The sequence below is a fragment of the Nycticebus coucang genome, chromosome 9, assembly GCF_027406575.1.
Source record: "Nycticebus coucang isolate mNycCou1 chromosome 9, mNycCou1.pri, whole genome shotgun sequence".
NCBI lineage: Eukaryota > Metazoa > Chordata > Mammalia > Primates > Lorisidae > Nycticebus > Nycticebus coucang.
This window is the reverse complement of record NC_069788.1, coordinates 127,545,590-127,568,085: the sequence shown is the minus strand read 5'-3', so window position 1 is coordinate 127,568,085 and position 22,496 is coordinate 127,545,590. Positions and strand designations below refer to the sequence as shown.

The following is a 22,496-nucleotide window of genomic DNA, read 5'->3' as shown; positions in this document are numbered from 1 at the left end:
CAAAAAAAAAAAAAAAAAACAAAAACGAAAACAATGTCTACATACCTTATTTAATGAATATGCAAATTTGTTCCCTGTTGGCAACACTCCAATACTTCATTAACAAATTTATATCACTTAGAAGGGATAATACTTAAGCTGATAACTTCATTACCTCAGATTTATCAAAACGGTACTGAAGGAAAGCATGAAAACATCTAATGTAGAAATCTGAGATTGCCTCTGGGTTCCAACTGGACTTGCACGACACTTTTTTCATTTTTGTAATTAAGTACTAGAAATATTTTATTGTAAAGGCTGAAAAGAATATACTAAAATGCTTTGTTTTGTGAAATCTAAGTTTCCAACTGTAAATCACTGGCATTTACAGAAAAAACAATTACTTAAATGAAAACTAAAGCTCTGAAGCCTACGTTTGAGACATGGCCTTTATTAACACAGCCCGCTGAGCTTCATTTTTATGTTACATTGAAGTACTTCTGCTTTGCAAAGAAAAGACAGAAAAGTGCATTTTACAAGAGTACTTTTTTGTTTTTAATTCTCTGAGAAAATGGAAAGAATCTGAAGCACAAGTTCACAATGAGTTGAGATGAAATTAAGAAACAATGATCTCTGCAATGCTGTGCCGGGACTAGTGCTCAGCGCTGACCGTTCCTGGAGGTCAGGTCCTGACGCACAGAGCAGCTAGGTTATTACTCTTCAGCATTTGAAACACAAAAAAGGAGGTTTTAAAAAAAAAAACCTCTTTCAATGTACAAACAAGAATTTAAAAACTGCTTTTAAAAAAATCACCTTTTTACATAATGTATATGCAAAACTGCTTTAAATACATGATTTTGAAGAATTATTTACAAAATGTATCAGTCTGTGCGATAATTCACAGACAAAGCATACATGGTTGCTTTACTTAGTTGTTGCATCTCAACTTTGGGAGATATAAATTTATTCGGCAGTATAGCAAACATGAAAACTGTGACAAAGTATCTTAAGGGCAACCAAAAATCTGATCCTCAAAACAGTTTAAATACTAGGACTGCCAAAGTTTCTAAACAAGGACATACGTCAGTGATCCAGATGCCCACTTACGGATCTATGCTGTTGGAAGGACTGAGCCAGACCCCCTTCAAGACAAGCGAAGCTGCTGGGTGCAGCCTGCTGTAGAAGGGACAGCTGAGAGTTACTGTCATCCAAAGAGTGAATTAACCTAGAATTTTCTTTTTTTCAATTTTATTAATATTTTAAAAAATACATAAAAATACAACATCCAATGTCTGAATAAATATATTTAACAAGTTGCAAGATAATACCTTATTTTACACAAAATTTTCAGCTTTAGAAATCTTGTTAAATAACTTCATTGTTGTTATATATTTCATTTTTGTCTTTTTGTAACAAAATAAAAACTCTGAAATTACATAGAAAAAAGACAAAATATTTTTGTCAAGGGATTAGATAGTCCACTGAAAACTTATTCACAATTCCACTGTAAACATTAATAACATTAAAATATTTGCATAATTGTGTGCTCAAAAATCCTATAAAAAGTGGAAGACTTATTACAACTGTAGTTTTCAGTCAACTACACTTCCTTTCACAATTTATTTTGTCCCATGTACACCTCTGAACCTGGGCACACTGCTGAACATATACTTTGGCAGTTCTAAATAGCAAGTGCTTCCACAAAAAGAAAACAACAACAACAATTAAAAAAAAACAACACACAAACATAAAGCCCCTACTCACCAAGTGTTCAAATACGTCTTTGTGAAAGTGCGGCAGCAACTATGCAGCGGGCTGATACTTGGATGTTTGTCTTGTGCACTTGCTTGTCTAAGATTTCTATAACACCTGAAAGCTTTATTATACAAATTCAAATCTGCTAAGTGCCCTTTTTCTATACCACAAAAAATGGGGGGAAGAGAAGGAAGAATGACGACAAACATGGCAGGCCGCCTCACCTTCACTTACTAATCAGCTTATTGTTTGCAACAAGAAGAGAGAGAAGGTTAGCTACAATCCAGCCTGGAAAGTATACAGGGTGTACTCAGCAACGTCAGACCAGTCGAGTGCTTTCTGGGGTTGTATGTTAGGGTTTGGGATTTATGTCCATGGCAGCAAACTGCTGGGAAGGCAGAGAAAATGTTTATCACCTGCATTCTACGGCAAGTACGTTTTGTGGGGGAGATGACGATGAGGGGCTCATCCCAGTGTCTGATGAAGCAGATGACATGGAGGCTCCAGCATGAGACACTGCAGAAAGAAAGTAACCATGTTAGACTCAGAGGCCACCAACAGAGACACCGAGCCAGCAGCAAAGCAGAAAGAACAATTTTAACTTACTCTGGTCCATAATAGGCTTTTGCTTTTTTTTTTTGTAGAGACAGAGTCTCACTTTATGGCCCTCCGTAGAGTGCCATGGCATCACACCGCTCACAGCAACCTCCAACTCCTGGGCTTAAGCGATTCTCTTGTCTCAGCCTCCCGAGTGGCTGGGACTGCAGGCGCCGGCCACAACGCCCAGCTATTTTTTGGTTGCAGTTCAGCCGGGGCTGGGTTTGAACCCGCCACCCTCGGTATATGGGGCCGGCGCCTTACCGACTGAGCCACAGGCGCCGCCCATGCTGCTTTTTTTTTTTGTAGAGACAAGAGTCTCACTTTGTCGCCCTTGGTAGAGTGCCGTGGCATCACAGCTCACAGCAACCTCAAACTCCTGGGCTTAAGCAATCCTCTTGCCTCAGCCTCCCATGTAGCTGGGTCTACAGGCGCCTGCCACAACGCCCAGCTATTTTGTTGTTGTTGTTTAACAGGCCTGGGCTGGGTTTGAACCCACCATCTCAGTGCATGTGGCTGGTGCTGTAACCACTGTGTTCAGGCACCAAGCCACATTTTTTGGATTTCTTTTCTTTTCTTTTTTTTGAGACAGAGTCTCAGTATGTCACCCTCGGTAGAGTGCCATGGTGTTACAGCTCACAGCAACCTCAAACTCATGGGCTTAGGTGATTCTCTTGCCTCAGCCTCCTGAGTAGCTGGGACTACAGGCACCCACTACAATGCTCGGCTATTTTTTTTGTTGCAGTTTGGCTGGGGCTGGGTTTGAACTCACCACCCTCAGTATATGGGGCCGGCACTCTACCCACTAAGCTACAGGCACCACCCAATCATGTTGCATGAAGGAATAATGAATTGTCAGCAAAAATTTTCTTTCTTTCTTTTTTTTTTTGAGACAGTTTCACTTTGTCATCCTGGGTAGAGTGCCGTAGTGTCGCAGCTCACAGCAACCTCCAACTCCTGGGCTTAGGCTGGCGCCCTACCCACTGGGCCACAGGTGCCACCCAAGCAAAAATTTTCTTTGACTTATTTAAGTGGAATTAGCCTTTGGTCAGTTAAGTAACTTAGTTCAAAAAAGACATCATAAGGCCAAGTATGGCAGGCAGCTTGTACTTGTACTCCCAGCTCTTTAGGATTGCTTGAGACCAGAAGTTTGAGACCAACTTGGGAAACATAGCAAGACACTGTCTCTACAAAAAATAAAAAAAATTAGCTGGGCATGGTGGTGCTATTCAAGAGGCTAAGGTGGGAGGACACTTTGAGCCCAGGAGTTTGCCATTGCAGTGAGCTATGACTGGGCCACTGCACTATAGCCTAGGCAGCAGAGCAAGACCACTTTTCTAAAAGACATTACAAAATACTGACATTAGGCTTGGTGCCCGTAGCACAGTGGTTACGGTGCTGGCCACATACGTGGAAGCTGGCGTGTTTGAATCCAACTAGGGCCAGCTTAACAACAATGACAACTGCAACAACACCAAAAATAACCAGGCAGGCTCGGCGCCTGTAGCTCAGCAGCTAAGGACACCAGTCACATACACGGGAGCTAGCGGGATCAAATCCAGCCCAGGCCCACCAAACGACGACAACTACAAGCAAAAAAAAAAAAAAAAAAAAACAAAAAAAGCCAGGCATTGTGGCAGGTGCCTGTAGTCCCAGCTACTTAGGAGGCTGAGGCAAGAGAATCGCTTAAGCCCAAGAGTTTGAGGTTGCTGTGAGCTGTGACAGCACAGTACTCTACCAAGAGGGACAGAGTGAGACTCTGTCTCAAAAAAAGACAAAATTGATATTGAAGAAACATATTCTTTTCCTTTATTTTTTTCTTTCTTTTTTTTGAGACAGAGTCCCACTATGTTGCCCTCAGTAGAGTACCATGTCATCACAGCTCAACAGATCACAGCAACCTCAAACTCTTGGGCTTAAGCGATTCTCTTGCCTCAGCCTACCAAGAAGCTGGGACTACAGGTGCCCGCCACAACGTCCAGCTATGTTTTAGTGGCAGTTGTCACTGTTCTTTAGCAGGCCTGGGCTGGGCTTGAACCGGCCAGCCTCAGTGTATGTGGCCGAGCCCCCTTCTCTCTTTTTCACTCTGTCACACAGGCTGGGCTGCCATGGCATCAGCCTACCTCACAGCAACGTCAAACTCCTGGGTTCAGGTAACCCTCCTGCCTTAGCCTTCTGAATAGCTGTGACTATAGGTGTCTGCCATAACGTCCAACTAATTGTTTTCCTTTCTTTCTTTTTTGTTTTAGTAGAGATGGAGTCTCAGTCTTGCCCAGGTTGGTCTCGAACTCCTGAGCTCAAACCATCTTCCAGCCTTGGCCTCCCAGAGTGCTAGGATTACAAGCATGAGCCACTGCACCAGCCTGAGAGAGAGACTTATGAACCCCTTCTTAGAAGATGCCAGAAAGGAACCTGGCTTCCCCCAAATCAGAAACAAGATAAATTCTCACCATGAGGAATTTCTGCTTTATTTCTGAGTCACAGGATCATAAGAGAATTCACTTAACCCCAAGAATTTTCTTAACTGTCAATTATCAGAATAATAGAGATCAGGATGGAAGTATGGCTAAGAAATCAGAAAGCAGCTCTCCCGTGGCTTTAACCTGAGTCTCTTCAGGAGGATGTAACACAGAGGCAGGATCATCTGTGCATGAACCCTATGCATCAGGTGCTTGTGCCATTTTCAATTTTATCTTCCCTTTCCTTGCAAAACTCTCATTTCCTACCAATCTTTGCCCGATTGTTCTTACTTTGTTTTTTATTTTTATTTTTTTTTTTTGAGACAGAGTCACACTATGTTGCCCTCGGTAGAGTGCTGAAATGTCACAGCTCACAGCAACCTCAAACTCTTAGGCTTAAGCGATTCTCTTGCCTCAACCTCCCAAGTATCTGGGACTACAGGCCCCTGCCACAACACCTGGCTATTTTTTTTAGAGACAGAGTCTTATTTTGTCACCCTCGGTAGAGTGCTGTGGCATCACGGCTCACAGCAACCTCCAGCTCTTGGGCTTAGGCGGTTCTCTTGCTTTAGCCTCCTGAGTATCTGGGACTACAGGCACCCACCACAATACCCGGCTATTTTTTGTTGCAGTTTGGCCAGGGCCGGGTTTGAACCCATCGTCCTTGGTATATGGGGCCGGTGCACTATCCACTGAGCTACAGGCGCCGCCTATGCCTGGCTATTTTTTTGTTGTTGTTGCTGTTGCAGTTGTCATTTTCATTGTTGTTTAGCTGGACCAGGCCAGTTCAAATGCGCCAGCTTGGGTGTATGTGGCCAGTGGTGCCCTACCCACTGAGCTATGGGCGCCGCCCATGTTCTTACTTTATTTAAAGTTTTAATTTTTGTTTGCTAAAATATCATTACAATGAATTCTTCCACGTGATCTTGAAATCATTCAATATCTCAATTTAATGACTCCCTACAAAAATTAAGAAAATAAAAAAGGGAAGAAGACTATAATTTAAAAAAACTCAACTTTCTAATTGTTTGAAACTTCTATCTCCTTTAGGAAAAAAACTGAAGAAGTGGAGGGCTGTCAGAAAAAAATTTCAATTTTCTAATTTAGTCTTTCACTTTTTTTGGCTTTTTTTTTTGGAGACATAGTCTCACTCTGCCACCCTGGGTAGAGTGCAGTGGCACCACCCCAGCTCACAGCAACCTCCAATTCCTGGATTCAAGCGATCCTCTTGCCTCAGCCTCCCAAGTAGCTGGGACTGTAAGTGTATACCACTGTGCCTGGCTAATTTTTCTATTTTTTTTTTTTTTTAGTAGAGACAAGGTCTCATTCTTGTTCAGGCTGGTCTCAAACTCCCGAGCTCAGGCGATCCTTCCACCTCAGACTCCCAGAGTGCTGGGATTTTAGGCGTGACCCACTGTGCCTGCTAATTTGCTGTTCTTTTTATATTCAAAGCTCTGTAAAGACTTCCTGCTATTTGCAGTTTCTAAAAGGACACACATGGAAAGTCTGATCTCTTTCCATTAACTAGAAACAACTAGACTTGAGAGCAGAATGATTCAAGACCACGTATGACACAGGGCATTCTTTCTGTAATGCAGCCCCTAAATCTCTGCAGAAGCAGAAAACTCTCAACAGGTTACCTACCCATCAAGTAATTTACCTTTTATTTTTTTAAGAGACATTCTCCTGGCGCTCCCCTGCCTGTTCCCTCCTATTCTGGGAATGGCTGCTCTGTAGGCCTGTCTGCACTGGTCGTCAGCTTCCCTCCATTATCACCTGGAGGTTCCCCCTAACTGTTTCCTACACAGGACCCCGTGTTTTCTAGACCCCATGTTGTCACCCTGGCTTGGTTTCTACTTTCTAGCACTGCCACCGAGAAGTCTGACATCAGAAACCCGGGATCCTTTTATCGGAACCTTCATGTGGTAAACATGTAGAATCAACTCTTTCTTCAAGGTGTTCTGAAATTTCCTGATGTGCTTTAGATCCTCTCCCCTCCCCATCCTTTATAGAAGGTACAGTGGATCTTTGCAATCTTCTAACTCATATCAAAAATTCTGGAATTTATTTTTTTTTTGAGACAGAATGTCACTATATCACCCTTGGTAGAGTGCTGTGCTGTCATAGCTCACAGCCATCTCAAATTCTTGGGCTCAAGTGATTCTCTTGCCTCAGCCTTCCAAGTAGCTGCAACTACAGGCGCCCACCACAACGCCCAGCTATTTTTTGGTTGTAGCTGTCATTGTTGTTTGAACAACTCGCCAGCTGCAGTGTATGTGGCTGGCGCCCTAGCCGCTGAGCTACAGGTGCCAAGCCAATTCTGTAATTTTTAAAATATTATTTGTTTGATGACAACTTCCTTCCCTGTTCATTTAGTGCTTTTTTCCTAGAAGTCCTATGATTCAGAAGTTGAGTCTTTTCGCCCAATCCCGTATTTCTCTTGTTTCTTCTCTTCTCTCCTCTTTTAGACCCTCTGCGGAGATATCTTCAGCTTTATTGTCTATCCTTTCAGTATATCTAAAGAAAAAGATACTGCAACCTTGTGTTTAAGTATCTGCAACTTACGTTTCAAGACTGCAGTATCTTTTTTTTTGAGACAGAGTCTCAAACTGTCACCCTGGGTAGAGTGCCATGGTGTGACAGCTCACAGCAACCTCAAACTCTTGGGGTTAAATGATTCTCTTGCCTCAGCCTCCAAGAAGCTGGGACTACAGGCGCCCGCCACAACACCCGGCTATTTTTTGGTTGTTGTTGTTGTTGCCCTTGTTGTTTTAACTGGCCAGGGACTGGGTTTCAACTGCCAGCCTTGATATATGTGGCTGGCACCCTACCCATTGAGCTACAGGCACCGCCTGTATCTTTTTCTTTATTTCTAGTTCAGCATCCCTAATTGAAAATTCTGCAATCTGAAATGCTCCAAAGTCCAAAAGTTTCCGAGTGCTGAAATGATGCCACGACCAAAAAATCCTACACATAAGTACTGAACAGAAACTACGTTGCAGGCACAAACTTAAAATACTGAATAAAATTAACTTCAGGCTATGTATGTATAGTGTATTATGAAACATAAATGGATTTAGTGTTTAGAATTGGGTCCTCTCCCCAAGATATTTCATTATGTATATGCAAGTATTCCAAAATCTGAAAAAAATCCATAATCCAAAATATTTCTGGTCCCAAGTAGTTTGGATAAGGGTACTCAACCGTATTAAGTATTAAACTATAGTTGTGTGCTTTTTGTTTTTAATATGGTACACTGTCTGTCTTTTCCATGTTCGTTTGGCTTCTGTCTTTACGTAGAGTCTTTCCTCAAGTACCCAGTGATGTGGCTTCCATATTTCAGAGAGAGACATTAAAACCTGCCCGGAGCTCTGGGAGGCCAAAGCAGGTGGAATGCCTAAGCTCAGGAGTTGGAGACCAGCCTGAGCTAAAGTGAGTCCCCATCACAAAAAACAGCCAGGCATTGTGGCGGGAGCCTGTAGTCTCAGCTGCTTGGGAGGCTGAGGCAGAAGGATCACTTAAGCCCAAGAGTTTCAGGTTGCTATGAGCTATGAAGCCACGACACTCTACTGAGGGTGACAAAGTAAAACTCTGTATAAATAAATAAATAAACACCCTGCGTGGAAGCTGTGTATGGTAGCAGAGCTTTTCACTATGGGCAATGCACATCACTGACTGGCAAGATCTTGCTATTTGGGTCAGAAACATCAAAATATTAGGTCATTTTTGTTGCACTGATCATTTTCTATAGAAGAATCCGCCAATTTCCTCCCACTTTTTGTAAAAGAATCATCCAGTTTCCTCCCAAGAGCATAGGCTTGGCTGCCAGCTTTCAGGTAGCCAAAAGGATTGAATCTTGGACTTCAAGTAGGACGGCAGCCTAACGGTTCACAATCAGGACCCTCACTCCACTCAGTATCTTTGGCTTAGCACTTAACCACTTAACCCTGACCTTCAGTTATGGCTGGATTCTGAGTCTGCAAGCCTATTGATCCCCTCAACCTTCTGTTAAGGTAAGTTGGGGAGAGAGGTAGCCTTGCTTCACAGAGCAGAAGGAGAGGATCCAATGTCTCCTTCCATTTTTAACTAATCTCTATTTTTCATTGTCATCTCATCTTCTTCCCTTATTTTATCCCACTATAAGGACAAGCAAGCTCAGGTTTTAGCATTGTCTTATCTGCTAGAACAGTTACAGAGGTCCATCCATCTAAGGCTCAGCTTTTAAAAGATAAGCTGTTAACATTTCTTTTCTGGCGGCACCTGTGGCTCAGCGAGTAGGGCGCTGGCCCCATATACTGAGGGTGGAGGGTTCAAATCCGACCCCAGCCAAACTGCAACAAAAAAAATACCCAGACATTGTGGTGGGCACCTGTAGTCCCAGCTACTTGGGAGGCTGAGGCTAGAGAATCAGCTAAGCCCAAGACCTGGAGGTCGCTGTGAGCTGTGACGCCACGGCACTCTACTCTACCAAAGTCGATAAAGTAAGACTCTGTCTCAAAAAAAAAATTTTTTTTCTTCCCTTTCCCCTTTCCTTTCTTTCCTGTTTTTGAGAAAGGGTCTCCCCATGTCACCCAGGCTGGAGTGCACAGTGGCATCATAGCTCACAGCAACCTCCAATTCCTGGGCTCAAGCGATCCTCTGGCCTCAGCCTCCCAAAACCCAGGGACTGCAGGAGTGCGGGACCATACTGGCCTGCTGACATGCCTTGTGCACCACAGTCACCTGTGTCACTCTCTGGTCCTGTGGACACAGGGCTTTCCATTTCCTTGGCTGTTATTTTAGTGTGGCTTGGGAATGCAGTGTGTGTGAGCATCTTTATGCTTAACTAGAAAGCAACCCACACATTTTTTTTGCTGTTGTTGTTGCAGTTTTTGGCCAGGGCTGGGTTTGAACCCGAAACCTCCAGCATATGGGGCCAGCGCCCTACTCCTTGAGCCACAGGCACCGCCCAACCCACACATTTTTAAGGCCTAGCTCAGACATTACTCCTCCTCCATGGTTACTCCAAAGTAACCTCTCCTCCCACTGCCTCCTGTAGCTGTTGATACCACTCTCAGAACACACACTCCCACTAGATGTTGAGATCTTTGAGACTGAAATCCGTCCTGATGTTATCTCTGATTTCCACCCTGCGGCAGAGAGCCTGCCACATGGTAGGCTGAGCTTATCTAAGTTGTTGAGCTGCACTGCCAAACTGCAGTTGCTTAGGAAACGATTTATAATCTCAATAAAAATAATAATCTGGAGGGTAAGCCTTACACCTTCTTCATTTTAGTGAACCCCATAACAAAAAGAGTGCCTGTTAACAGGAGCCAATAAATGTTTGTTGAGCCAAGAGTGAATTTCAGAGGGAGTAAGGTCTATTGGAGAAGCCACCACATTCAGTAAGATAACACATTTTGTCAAAATCACCTCAAAATCATCTCATGGTAATTCAGCTGACCCACTCATTTCAACAATACCAACAGAGAAGGGAACAGTAGGTATTTAAAAATGGCAGTTAATGACTGTGCACTGTAGTTAAGGAGTAAGAGACTTAAATCTTCTAAAGTAATAGCATATACGTTTGAAAAATAACGGGAGAAAAATTACAATAAAATTACCTTCTCTGTCTTTCTTTTTCAATCTTTTTCTCCTCCTGTCTATGGTTGCAACTTCAGACTTTAAAGACATGTAATATTTTCTGATTTCCTGTAGTTTTTCTTGGAGAAATGAGATTCTCTCTGTACTGTTCATATTATCTAATTCACCTAAAAGTGTGGGGTGGGGGGAGAAGGGGAAAGGTTAATTTAGATCTTAAAATAATTATATGAAAAAAAAGATGGCATTTCTATCAAAAGTCTAACTTATATATCAAGAAAATCTTTCTTATTAAAACCTACCTACTATAGGAATTAAACTAAGAAAACTATATTAAACTAAATACGGCTCTAGAAACAAGAAAGACATGAATTAAATTCATGATTAAGAGTTCTTTTAAGGTCCCAAATTTTCCATACTAAACACACATTACTTAAATAATTAGAAAAACATAATATCAACACAAAGCAACTCTGACCTATAATTAAAGTTATTTATCAGAATTGTTAGTTTGCATAGATGTTTGTTCACTTGCTAGTTATTTCTAATTGTCAGTACTACAAAAGGCACTCGAGTTTCAATGACTTACATAAATCATACATGTCTTTATTTCTTAACTGGAGATCTTCTAGACAATATCCAGCAACTTAGTATTATGAAAAGACAGACTTGTACTTAAGATAACAAGTGGTGGTTATTATTATTATTATTGTTTTGTTTTATGAGACAGAGTTTCACTCTGTCACCTGGGTAGAGTGCCGTAGCATCACAGCTCACAGCAACCTCAAACTGTTGGGCTGGAGAGATCCTCCTGCCTTAGCCTCCCGAGTAGCTGGGACTACAGGCGCCTGCCACAATGCCAGGATTATGTTTTAGAGACGGGGTCTCACTCTTGCTCAGGCTGGTCTCAAACTCCTGAGCTCAAGCAATCCACTCGCCTTGGCCTCCCAGAGTGCTGGGATTACAGGCGTGAGCCACCATGCCCAGCCTTTAAGTGGCGATTATTTGGATCACTTAACTAAATTTGTTAATCATTATTCCTTATTTGATTAATAGTAATCCAAGTTGACATTTTAAGGTATATTCCACTATACAATATACATTTATCAGGTTTTCTATAAGCTTCTTACTGAGTTGAACGCTCCATTTATATGTCCTAGGGGAGGAATTCGGATGTTTTTCTCTGTGTTTATCTCTCTCTCCATCTTTGATGTGAGGGGACATTCTTGCAGGAGATCGTGCAAGTTTCTGTGGTTTAGATACACTAAGATGCTTTACTGGGGTACATTTACTTGAATTGTCTAGGACAGGAAGATCTTCACTATCACTGCTTTGCCCTATAATAATAAAAAAAATTGACTCAGAGATTATAAATGATAAAAATCTTAAATACCAAAATGCAACAGACCCACCAATTATACTTCTTGGTATCCTACTGAAATAAGTGCACAAATGCACAAAGCTTACAATAGTAAAAAGAAGGAAAACAGCCTAAATGCCCACCAATAAGGGAAACGGTTAAAAATCATATACTACTGAATACTTTGCTAACGTTGTTAAAAATGAGTTAGAGTTCATAAGATGGAAAGTGGCAAAATATCCAATATATATTAAGTAAAAAACCAAACTTTTAAAACAATATTAATACTGCCCCATTTATGTTTAAAACAAAAAATAAAAATAATGAACAGGATCAATACAAATTGTACATATGAAAAAGAGCAAAAAAAAAAAAAGACCTTAATTCATACACATTCAACTTTTTAACATATGTTATTACAAAATTTGAGAAGGTATTTATTTGTAACTCTGCCTCCTTCCCCAACAAATTCATTAGGAAGATGCTTTCGGTTTTCCCTTAATAACAAAGGGGAGTTCTCAATTTTATTTCCTTTTTTGCACTTTCTTTCCTTTTCTTTTCTTTCTTTTTTCTGAGACAGAGCCTCAAGCTGTCGCCCTGGTTAGAGTGCCATAGCATCATAGCTCACAGCAACCTCAAACTCCTGGGCTCAAGCGAGTCTCCTGTCTCTGCCTCCTGAGTAGCTGGGACTACAGGCACCCGCCACAACGCCCGGCTATTTTTTGGTTGCAGCCATCATTGTTGTTTGGCGGGCCCGGGCTGAATTCGAACCCACCAGCTCAGGTGTATGTGGCTGGCATCTTAGCCGCTTGAGCCACAGGCACTGAGCCTTCTTTCTTCTTTTTTTTTTTTTTGTAGAGACAGAGTCTCACTGTACCGCCCTCGGGTAGAGTACCGTGACGTCACACAGCTCACAGCAACCTCTAACTCTTGGGCTTACGCGATTCTCTTGCCTCAGCCTGCCGAGCAGCTGGGACTACAGGCACCTGCCACAGCGCCCGGCTATCTTTTTGTTGCAGTTTTGGCTGGGGCTAGGTTTGAACATGCCACCCTCAGCATATGGGGCTGGTGCTCTACTCACTGAGCCACAGGCGCCGCCCATTCTTTCTTTTTTTTGAGACAGAGCCTCAAGCTGTTGCCCTGCGTGGAGTGCCGTAGTGTCACAGCTCACAGCAACCTCCAGCTCCTGGGCTCAAGCGATTCTCCTGCCTCTGCCTCCCAAGTAGCTGGGACTACAGGCACCTGCCACAACACCCGGCTATTTTTTTTTTTTGGTTGCAGCCTTCATTGTTTGGCAGGCCCGGGCTGAATTCGAACACATCACTCAGGTGTATGTGGCTGGCGCCCTAGCCGCTAAGGTACAGGTGCTGAGCCCAACTTCTATATCTTATCTCCACTCTATTCATTCTGAAAAGCCAGTCTTGCCTTCTACTAGAATGGCACAGTTGACGGTTACACACCAAATTCCCAGTCCCTTTCCTACCTGTTCCTGTCCTTACTACTTTATTAAAACCATCCCCCACCTTTTTTTTGGTCTTGAAAAGAACAGACTATGTTTTTGGACAAACCAAGCTCTTCAACTGTGCTCTAAAAACCACCTACTCCCAGCTCATCTGGAATATCCTAATGGCAATTATCCACATTCTTTCATCTTGAACTCCTTTCTTTCTCAGAGTCTCCCAAGACACTTAGATCTTTCCCATATTGAGGAGAGAGCAGAGGAAAACTTTTTCCTTTAGTTGGCACCTTTTCCCTTCTTTTTAGGGTCAAATTTCTTAAGAAAATTCTTTATCAACATTTTAACCAGGGCTATCCACTCTTATTAGGATCCCAAACAGTCACTCTATTGGCTGAATTCAATGATTTTAATTCTATTTGAACATTCTATCTATAGCATTTGAAAATTCTCTTATTCAGACCCACTAGTTATTACTAATTTCCATTAATCTCTACACAGTTAATACTCGACAATTCCTGGTTCATGTAAGGGACTTATTCCACATAATTTTACTTTTGGTCCTTTTTCTTCTCATTTTACAACTCTTTCATTGCAATCTCATGTTCTTGCAATCCTTTGGCAACTAACTTCTAAAGATAGACTTTCTTCTAAGTGCCAACCCCCCCCCCCCCCAATACTGGGTACCTCTAACCCAACATTCCTCAAATTGTTTTCCCAACATCCTACTGCTACTCCTATATTTCATATCTCAGTTAACTAATTCCTCATTCCCTACTAATCATAACAAAATACTGATTTTATTTCATAAATTTCTTTAATTCATCCCTGCTTTCACTGCCTTAGTGATGCCAAAGAGTCTTTACAAGAAGTAAAACTGATCACTTCCATTCTTCTTAAATCTTTTTAACTTTTTATTTTGAAACAATCTTTAATTTTACAATGAAGTTCTAAGAATGATATACCAAAAAATTTGTTCTGACCCATGTGAAGGTAGTTGCCTTGCAGCCTTGAGTGCCATAGTGTGTATTCCTTACTCACAAAGACATTCTCCTTGGATAGTTATCTACTGCTGTGTTACAGATTCGCCCAAAACTTTGCCGTTTGAAACTACAAATGTTTAAAGGCTCACACAGTTCCCGAGCAATCTGGGAGCAGCTTGGCTTTATGGGCTGCCGAGGATGTTGGGAGGTTGTACTCCCAACTTTCAGCCAGGGCTTCAGGCTCTGGAGACTTGACAGTGGCTGCAGGCTCATCCCAGGTCCTCCCACAGATTGTTCACGCATCCTCACAATGGGCATTCCAGCTGCCCCGAGTGCAAGTGATCAGAGGGACAGCGAGGACGAATTTGCAGTGCCCCAGTACAGCCGCTTTATTTCATTTGCTAGAAGAGAGTCACTAAGTTCAGCCCGTACTCGAGGGGAGGAGAATTAGGTTTTACCTCTTGAAGAGAAATGTATCAATGAATTTGTGGATATATTTTTCAAACCACCACACTCCTAGGAACTGTAATTGACCTTCGAAGTCAGATATGTTACTGTCACCTAGTCCCAGATGCCATGAGAATTTCTCCACTTGAGCCAGTCAGTGCCCTGTACAGCAGCAGGGTCCGGGGGAGAACCGTGTGTGGTATTCAGGTGCTGGCTCTTAGTCCCCTTCAGTATGTTCAGGGCAATGCTGGTGTTGGCGTTCCTGACTTGTTGAGGCTCTCAGGATTAGGCAGGGGCTGTCTATGTTTGGCAGGAGTGCGTTCTGTTCTTCTTGGTGCCTCCTGTCTGATGGCACCTGATTTCAGTGTCTCATTACTGGTGGTGTTCATGTTGATCACCCGACGAAGGTGGCGCCTGCCAGGCTTCTCCACTCATGCCCCCTCCGAGTCCCTGCTGCCTCTGCCTTTCCAGTCTCATCTCCATCTCTTGTTCTTTCTTCTCCACACCCACTGTCCCCTGCCAGCCATCTGTGACTACTGAGGATCCCAAATGCGGCCCAAAAGTTTTCCTTTGAAGTGTCTTTTATGTTACATAAATTATATGATCTTTTCCTTGGAATATGTGTCTGGTATAATGTAGAATTTCTCTTTCAGCCTTAAGTAATGGCATTTTGTTTTTAGAGCGAGTCTCACTTTGTTGCCCTTGGTGGAGTGCCATGGCGTCATAGCTCACAGCAACCTGAAGCTCTTAGGCTGAAATGATTCTCTTGCTCAGGCTCTTGAGTAGCTGGGATTACAGGTGCCCACCACAATCCCCGGCTACTTTTTAGAGCCAGGGTCTTGCTCTTACTCAGCCTAATCTCAAACTCTTCAGCTCAAGTGATCCACCTGTCTCGGTCTCCAAGAGTGCTAGGATTATAGGTGTGAGCCCCTGAGCCCAGCCTAAAAAAGGCATGTTTTAGAGGTAAAATTTTAATTTTTAAAAATAATTTATTTCCACTACATTCTATTGCTTATTTTATTCCTTATTACCCAGAAGTTTGTTTTTTTGTGTAATTTATTCTAACCATATTGACTAACCCCTTGTTTATTTCAGTAAGAATTGCCTTTATTTCCTCATGTTTTAAAATTACCAAACTATTTACAAATCAGCTTTTCTAGCTTAAAGGAAAACAGTCCTTTCATAAATTTAAACTTTAAGACCACAGAAAATGTTATTTTCCTTTTATTCAAGATCACCAGATTATGTTCCTTAACATTAAACTGCTTTTCATAAGAAACACAAATAAGCCTAAAAATGTCACAATTGTAAATAAAATTTCCAAGCACCTTCAGATTAAAAGCTAATGGAAAAATGGCTATTTTCAGAACATAGTAAACTAAACTTATTTTTAAACTAATATAAATGATCAAGTCAACAAATTGCTAAAAACACTTGCACGTGCGAAGACAGCCCTGGAAAGCACCAACCTGCTCCGTTCTTCTCACTCTTGGCGGCGGCACTCGCTCGCTTTGGGGTTCGCTTTTGCTTTTTTGCCAATAATCCACTATTTCCATCACTTGGCCTCTTCTGACCTGAAATAAGGGGCAAGGGAGAAACTGAAAAAAAGTGAAAAACCAAGAGCTAGTACATTTGTTCACCAGTCTACTCTACATTTATTTCTGGATGTACATTTTCATTTTACAAAGAAAAGTACTTTACAGATCATCGGTACCTAAAACTCTTAACATTAATTTTTGGTTTTAATATAGAGACTAATATTTTTCCTAGAAAATCCTTACCCTTCTCTCTGCTCTCTCGTTCTTGTACAATTATACTACAGTTACCAGGGGCGACGCTGGCTTCAAAGCCATTTGCTGACTCCCCCTCGCAGAGACCTTCTTGAGATTCCTCAGCAATGCTATCAACTTCAATTGTTACGTCACTCTCGCTTTTGATACTTCGAGATTCATCTTGACTGAGAGCAAGTGGTGAAGCTACTGAGCAGCTATGCTGGCCCACGGGAGGTAGGGCAGGGAGGACAGAGACAAGGCAGTGAGACTCAGAGCTTTCCACGGCTACATCCTCAACGCTGGCCTTCTCCTTTTCATCCAAATCATCCAGATCTACTTCATGGCAAACCAAGGTTTCAGGCCCAATCAGAGGCATGGCGTCCTCTTCCTCTTTTAGTGGCGTGTTTGCAGTTTCTTCCACTGGATCATCCGACTTCTCACTCGTCGATGGCTGAACGCACTGCTTTGCCTCTGCCGTCAGTGAGGGCATTCTTTCACCTTCTGTTTCAAAGTGCCGTTCACAGTTTAAGTTTTTCATTCCTTCAGTGCCAATACAATCACCGGTCCTTTCTTGAGATACGTTATTTGTCATTTCCATTCCGTTCTCAATTCTTATTTTTTTCTCTGGTGAAGATTGTCCTAATATTTTCCGTTTCAACTTTCTTTCTTTTGCACATTGGTCCATTTCATCTTCAGTAGCAGATGAAAGGTTCCTACTGTCGAATGAAGAAAATTCAAGACTATGAGCTTCCATATGCGGTTCACTTCCTGCTGCACTCTGGCTAAATGATGAAATCTTGATAATTTCTAAAGAAAGATCTTTTGTCTTGCTTCGTCTTCCCTTCCCTTTAGGAGATTTTTCTGCCTCTTTCTTAACTTCTTCTGCTTGTTCCACTTTGTTTCCAAAAATCTGTACTATTTGTTCATTCCCTCCCGCTTCTAACTTCAGGGTTTCTAAAGGGTGAATTTGAGTCCTCTCATTGTCTTTTAATAGATGTGCAGCAATCTTTGGATTTTCTTCATCTAATTTATCATCACATAAATTTTCATTTTTTTCTAGTTCTTTACTATCAGGAGAAAGTTCTTCATTTGCCAAACTCTTGTCTAAAGGGTCTTCAGTTTCACTATCAGATGAACAAGAGTCTGTAAGAGAAAATATTATTGAATTATGCAGGTTTTTTTAATCTTAATTACCAGTGTAATTTTATAATAAAAACCCTATGACAAACAAATAAAATTCTTCACCATGTGTCTCTGAATACCTCCCTGTAGAAATCTCTAATATAAATCATAACATTTGTGCAAAAAAGTCAGGGGGAATTTGAAATTAAACTCCATGTAAAAATATATTATGCATATTACTATCTCTGTAAAATATTTCTAAAATAAATAAAGAACTATTTTGCGATCTTCATTAGTATATTTAGGCTACAACAGACCTTAGAAAAATCAAAGGACTAGTACAGGACTGACATATGAAGTTAAGAGATAAGATCTAGCAGGTCCTGACTGACACATGGGATTGCTATTTTATATCCTAAAAAAATAGGACATTCCACTTAAAGTAATTCTGGGAAGAAGAGATGTTTAAAATAAGCAACGTGAAGTCCCAAAACTTTGAACATTTTTTTTTCTTTGAGACAGAGTCTCACTATGTCACCGTGGTGCCCTGGCGTCACAGCTCACAGCAACCTCCAACTCTTAGGCTTAAGCAATTCTCTTGCTTCAGCCTCCCTAGTAGTTAGGACTACAGGTGCCTGCCACAACACCCGGCTATTTTTTGGTTATAGTTGTCATTATTGTTTGGCAGGCCCAGGCTGGGTTTGAACCTGCCAGTTCCAGTGTTCGTGGCTGCCACCCTAGCCGCTGAGCTACAGGCACCAAGCCAGAATATTCTTATTAACAGACAAGAAAATCCCAGGCAAGCCATCTTCTAGTAAAAGATCCCTGTGAGGGAATTTTAAAAGTAATTTTTGTAATAATAAATAATACATATTTAAAATAATAAAGTATCTGTCAGTGAATGCTTTAAAAGCAAAATAATAATAATAAAGCATGGTTGTATAACTGTATAGGAGCTATAAAATAAAACAATGCTACCCACATGGTCCTCAAAACAGCAAACACAGGCCTCTTTGCCCACCTGCCATGGCAATGGAGCCCATTCCCTATCTATAGTGAATGCAGCCTGCTTTGTAAGCTCCCTTACTCTGTTAGCCTACCTCTCTTTTCGTCAATAAACTTTGTTTCATGCTTGCCATACAAAAACGAAAACAAACAACACCCCCCCCCAAGCAAATATAAATGTATTTTTTTAAATGAAGAGGTATGTTAAGTTTTATTTTGTGGTTTTTATCATAAACAGAACATAGAATTCATTTTTCCCATGCTTCAACCAATCCTTTTATGTATAGTTGTGAGGGCTGTGCCCTACACAGGGCATGCCTTCCAACAGGGGCCCGCTAACTTTGTGGCCATCTTTTATTTACATGCTGTGACAGCCTTTCAGCAATGGCACTACTGAGGAAGGACACCCTTTGTTAATCTGCACACAAGCGCCACACGGACTAACGGGAAACCTGTTGTTCAGAATAGCTTAGGGAGGGAAATTTTTATGTAAGAAAACCACTTAACATTTCTTCAGTTACATCAGAAACATACAAAGGTAGAAAAGTGGGGGAAAAGAATAAAAACAGAATAAAACCTGTTCTTTTATACGCATCACAGAATATGCCCAGGCCACATTAGTTTGTGCTCTCTTTGAACATGTTCTCAGCTTTGCTGAGATCCTAGAAAAGCAGCACTGAATTCACAGCAGACACTGGTGTGTGTTTTCAAGGAAAGCACAGCACACACTAGTATACAAAGATGGTCAATTCACACTCTATTAAAATATTTGTAAGAAAAGGTATTCCTAAATCAAAATAAAACATCATTAAATTTTAAATAAAAATTAGATAGCAAAATAAATATTCTCTGCAAATCAAGTTTTGTGGTTTAAATGATGTGACTAAAAGCCAGATCCTCAGTCTGAAATCTGAAATGCTGCAAAATACAAAACTTTTTGATGCCACAAGTGGAAAATCCCAAACCTACCCTCATCCAATGGGTTGCAGTCAAAACACTGGCACACCCGTCAACTCAGAGTCCCCAAGGTACAGTCTACAGTGACCTTGTAATCAACACCCAGCATGGCAGTGGGGCGAGAAGCCTGCATCCTGCTGTCACGGCTGTTTAACTGCTGAGGCAGGTGTTGCGGTGATGAGACCATGCTCCTTAGCTAGCCTGCACATACTATTCTCCACTGTACTAACTGTATGTTGTATTTTTTACTTTTAAGTACTTATGTGTGAATAAGTATAAAAAAGACTGCTCACCAGTAGCATATAAATTAAAGGTCAGGGATGATGGCAAAGCCAAACTATCACAGCCTATCCATGTGAGGAGCTGGTGGTTAAAAATGCACAAACTTTGTTTCATGTACAAAACTGTTAGAAATATTGCATAAAATTATCTTCAGACTATGTGCACAATGTTTTTAGGAAACAAATTAATTTTACATTTAGACTTGGGTCCTATCCCCAAGATAACTCATGATATGCAAATACTCCAACAAAACATCTGAAACCTGAACACTTCTGGTCCCAATATTTTAGGTAAAGGATACTCAACCTGCACTTTGAACATCTCACACAATGGAAGTTTACTTATATCGGCTTTATAAAGATCACAGTTCTTGAACTGAGCACCTCCTGTTCTGGGAGCTGTCCGCACCCCGCTGTGAGCGCTCTGATACCTGATTTCCCTTCACTGCTCGCTGTCTTGGAGAGACCGTAAGGCATGCTTGATGAAAGGGTTGATTTTAAGGGAGGTCGTCCCCGCTTTGACTTCTGCCTCTCCTCATCCCTCTTTTCGTCCTTTTCACTATCTTCTTTATTCTGGGTAACAACAAGAGAAAGTATGAGACAGGCCAATGCCTTAGGAAAAATGAACATTCCACTTCTACAGGGAAAATTACAACTCAAAAAAGCTCAGATATTTTCTATGCCAACTCCTAATCTATGCTTATGGGAAAATCAAGAACAGGATTTTTAAAGCATACTTTGTATTTATATGAACATGATGTTCCATAATTTGTAACACTACAAGTCTATCATCGTGGTCAGAGTCAGGGCATTAGACAGCCATACAGCTATTCAGTATCCCCTCGCTCCTGACTGTCCCTCAGGGAAAAGAAAGACATCTGCCACCCGAGAGACAGAACGCCAGGCAGGTCTCTTCAGCAAAGGTCAACAATTGAGGGTGTGGGTGAGGGCAGCAGATATGTGTTGTAAAATTTTACTATCTGCTTCCAGCATTTAAAAATCATACTATCACATATTAAAAAATAAAGGCAATCCTGGGTCAGCATTCCCTGGCAGAGTGCTAGACCCTGTCTAGATGCCTCCTTGTTTGTCACTGTGAGTCCCACTTATCCCTTTTCCTAGGAAATCTCTGCAGACATTTGAGTTTGAAACCTTCACTAGGGGGTGGGCTGGCAATGTGTTTTACATGTTTTCATTTTTAGCTCCTGAATTATAAGACAGAAAAATAATTAACACCTAAGAATCAAGATGATTATGCCAATGAGAAAATAAGATTAAAAACAATATTTTAAATGCATATAACTAAGCTGAATCTAAAAAGGCTACGTACTGAATGATTCCAATGGTATGATAGTCTGCAAAAGGCAAAATTCCTCTCAATTTTGCTGTGAACTTGAAACTGCTCTAGAAAAACATGTCTTAGAAAACACACAACACATTCTGAATAATTTCTATACCTATTATAAAGGATATGAATCTATGAACATACTTTAGCTTTTTTCTTCTGTTTTTTCTTTGGTCCACCTTTGTCCAAAGGCCAAATTATCCTGTCAGCCTTCACCCATTCATCATACCTTAAAATAAAGAATATATGAAAATTTCACAATGGTGCCCTATTAGAAATGTATTTACTGAACAAAAACAGTGAGACAGACTAAAGAATGTTTTCTAGTGTAAGCAGAAACATGAAAGGCACAGGGCAGGGCTGCTGGTAACCTGGGCCGGCAAGTGTCCTGGGTGCTTTGCTGCCACCAAAAGGAAAGGCAAGACAGCCATACGGAGTCAGCAGGGTTGGAGGAGGTCTGGGTAGACCATATATGCGGCTTTGTTTCCCACAACTCCCACAGACCTGAGCTTATACACAGATTCTGCAATAGAATCCATCCTATTAAATGAATATGATCGATTCCAGATTATTTTATCAAGTCCACTTCAACTTTCTTTTCTTCCCAAGAACACTCACTTGCCTCTAGTATTTCTAATAAAAAAATTTTTTTAGGTGGGTGGGGTAGCTCACACCTATAATCCTAGTACTCTAGGAAGCCAAAGCAGGTGGATCGCTTGAGCTCAGGGGGTAAAGTTCAGCCTGAGCAAGAGCAAGACCACGTTTCTAAAAATAGAAAAAAAAAAAAAAAAGCCAGGCTTTGTGGAGGGTGCCTGTAGTCTCAGCTACTCAGGAGGCTGAAACCAGAGGATCTCTTGAGCACAAGAGTTGCTGTGAGCTGTGACGCCATGGGACTCTGTCTCAAAAAAAAAAAAAAAATTCTGAACTCGTTTATCTTTAAGACTCTGAAATTTTTTAGAGATATTTTTATTTCACCTCCTTTAAGTGTACTGTTTAGCTCGTTGAAAAAACTTCATTTCCCCTGTATCTTTTCCCAAAAGAATGATATCACTATTGAATTTCAATATAGTCCAAGTTATTAATCAGGACATATAAGAAATTAAGCTTTCTAGAACTAAATAACAGTTCTTAGCCAGAAGCAGTGGCTCATGCCTGTAATCCCAGCGCCCTTGGAAGCCGAGGTGGGATAATTGCTTGAGTTCATGAGTTCAAGATCAGCCTGAGCAAGAGTGAGACCCTGTCCCTACTAAAAATAGAAAAAAAAGAAAAAAAAAAGAACAGTTCTTACATTGTATAAATATACTGGTTTTTGTAGAACTCAATCAAAATCTAAAATCTGAAGATTTAAGTTTAAAAAAACTACAGGTAGTCAATGCTTCCAGGGTGTCCAAATTTTTT

The 22,496-nt window shown here is 41.2% G+C and overlaps 1 protein-coding gene across 4 annotated transcripts in view; it reads right to left on the bottom strand.

The window, feature by feature from the left end:
* Positions 1-268: 268 nt before the first annotated feature.
* Positions 269-22,496, bottom strand: part of ARID4A (AT-rich interaction domain 4A) — an 84,669-nt gene continuing 62,441 nt past the window's right edge. The window contains exons 18-24 of one of the 4 annotated variants that reach the window (XM_053602350.1): positions 21,243-21,327; positions 20,185-20,326; positions 16,398-17,531; positions 16,086-16,214; positions 11,501-11,707; positions 10,394-10,540; positions 269-2,250 (exon numbers count right to left, since the gene is read on the bottom strand). In XM_053602350.1, the coding sequence (XP_053458325.1) occupies positions 2,147-2,250; positions 10,394-10,540; positions 11,501-11,707; positions 16,086-16,214; positions 16,398-17,531; positions 20,185-20,326; positions 21,243-21,327 (1,948 nt within the window). In that variant the 3' untranslated portion in view covers positions 269-2,146. The remainder of the gene's footprint in view (positions 2,251-10,393; positions 10,541-11,500; positions 11,708-16,085; positions 16,215-16,397; positions 17,532-20,184; positions 20,327-21,242; positions 21,328-22,496) is intronic. The other 3 variants (XM_053602351.1, XM_053602352.1, XM_053602353.1) reach the window with 3 other exon arrangements.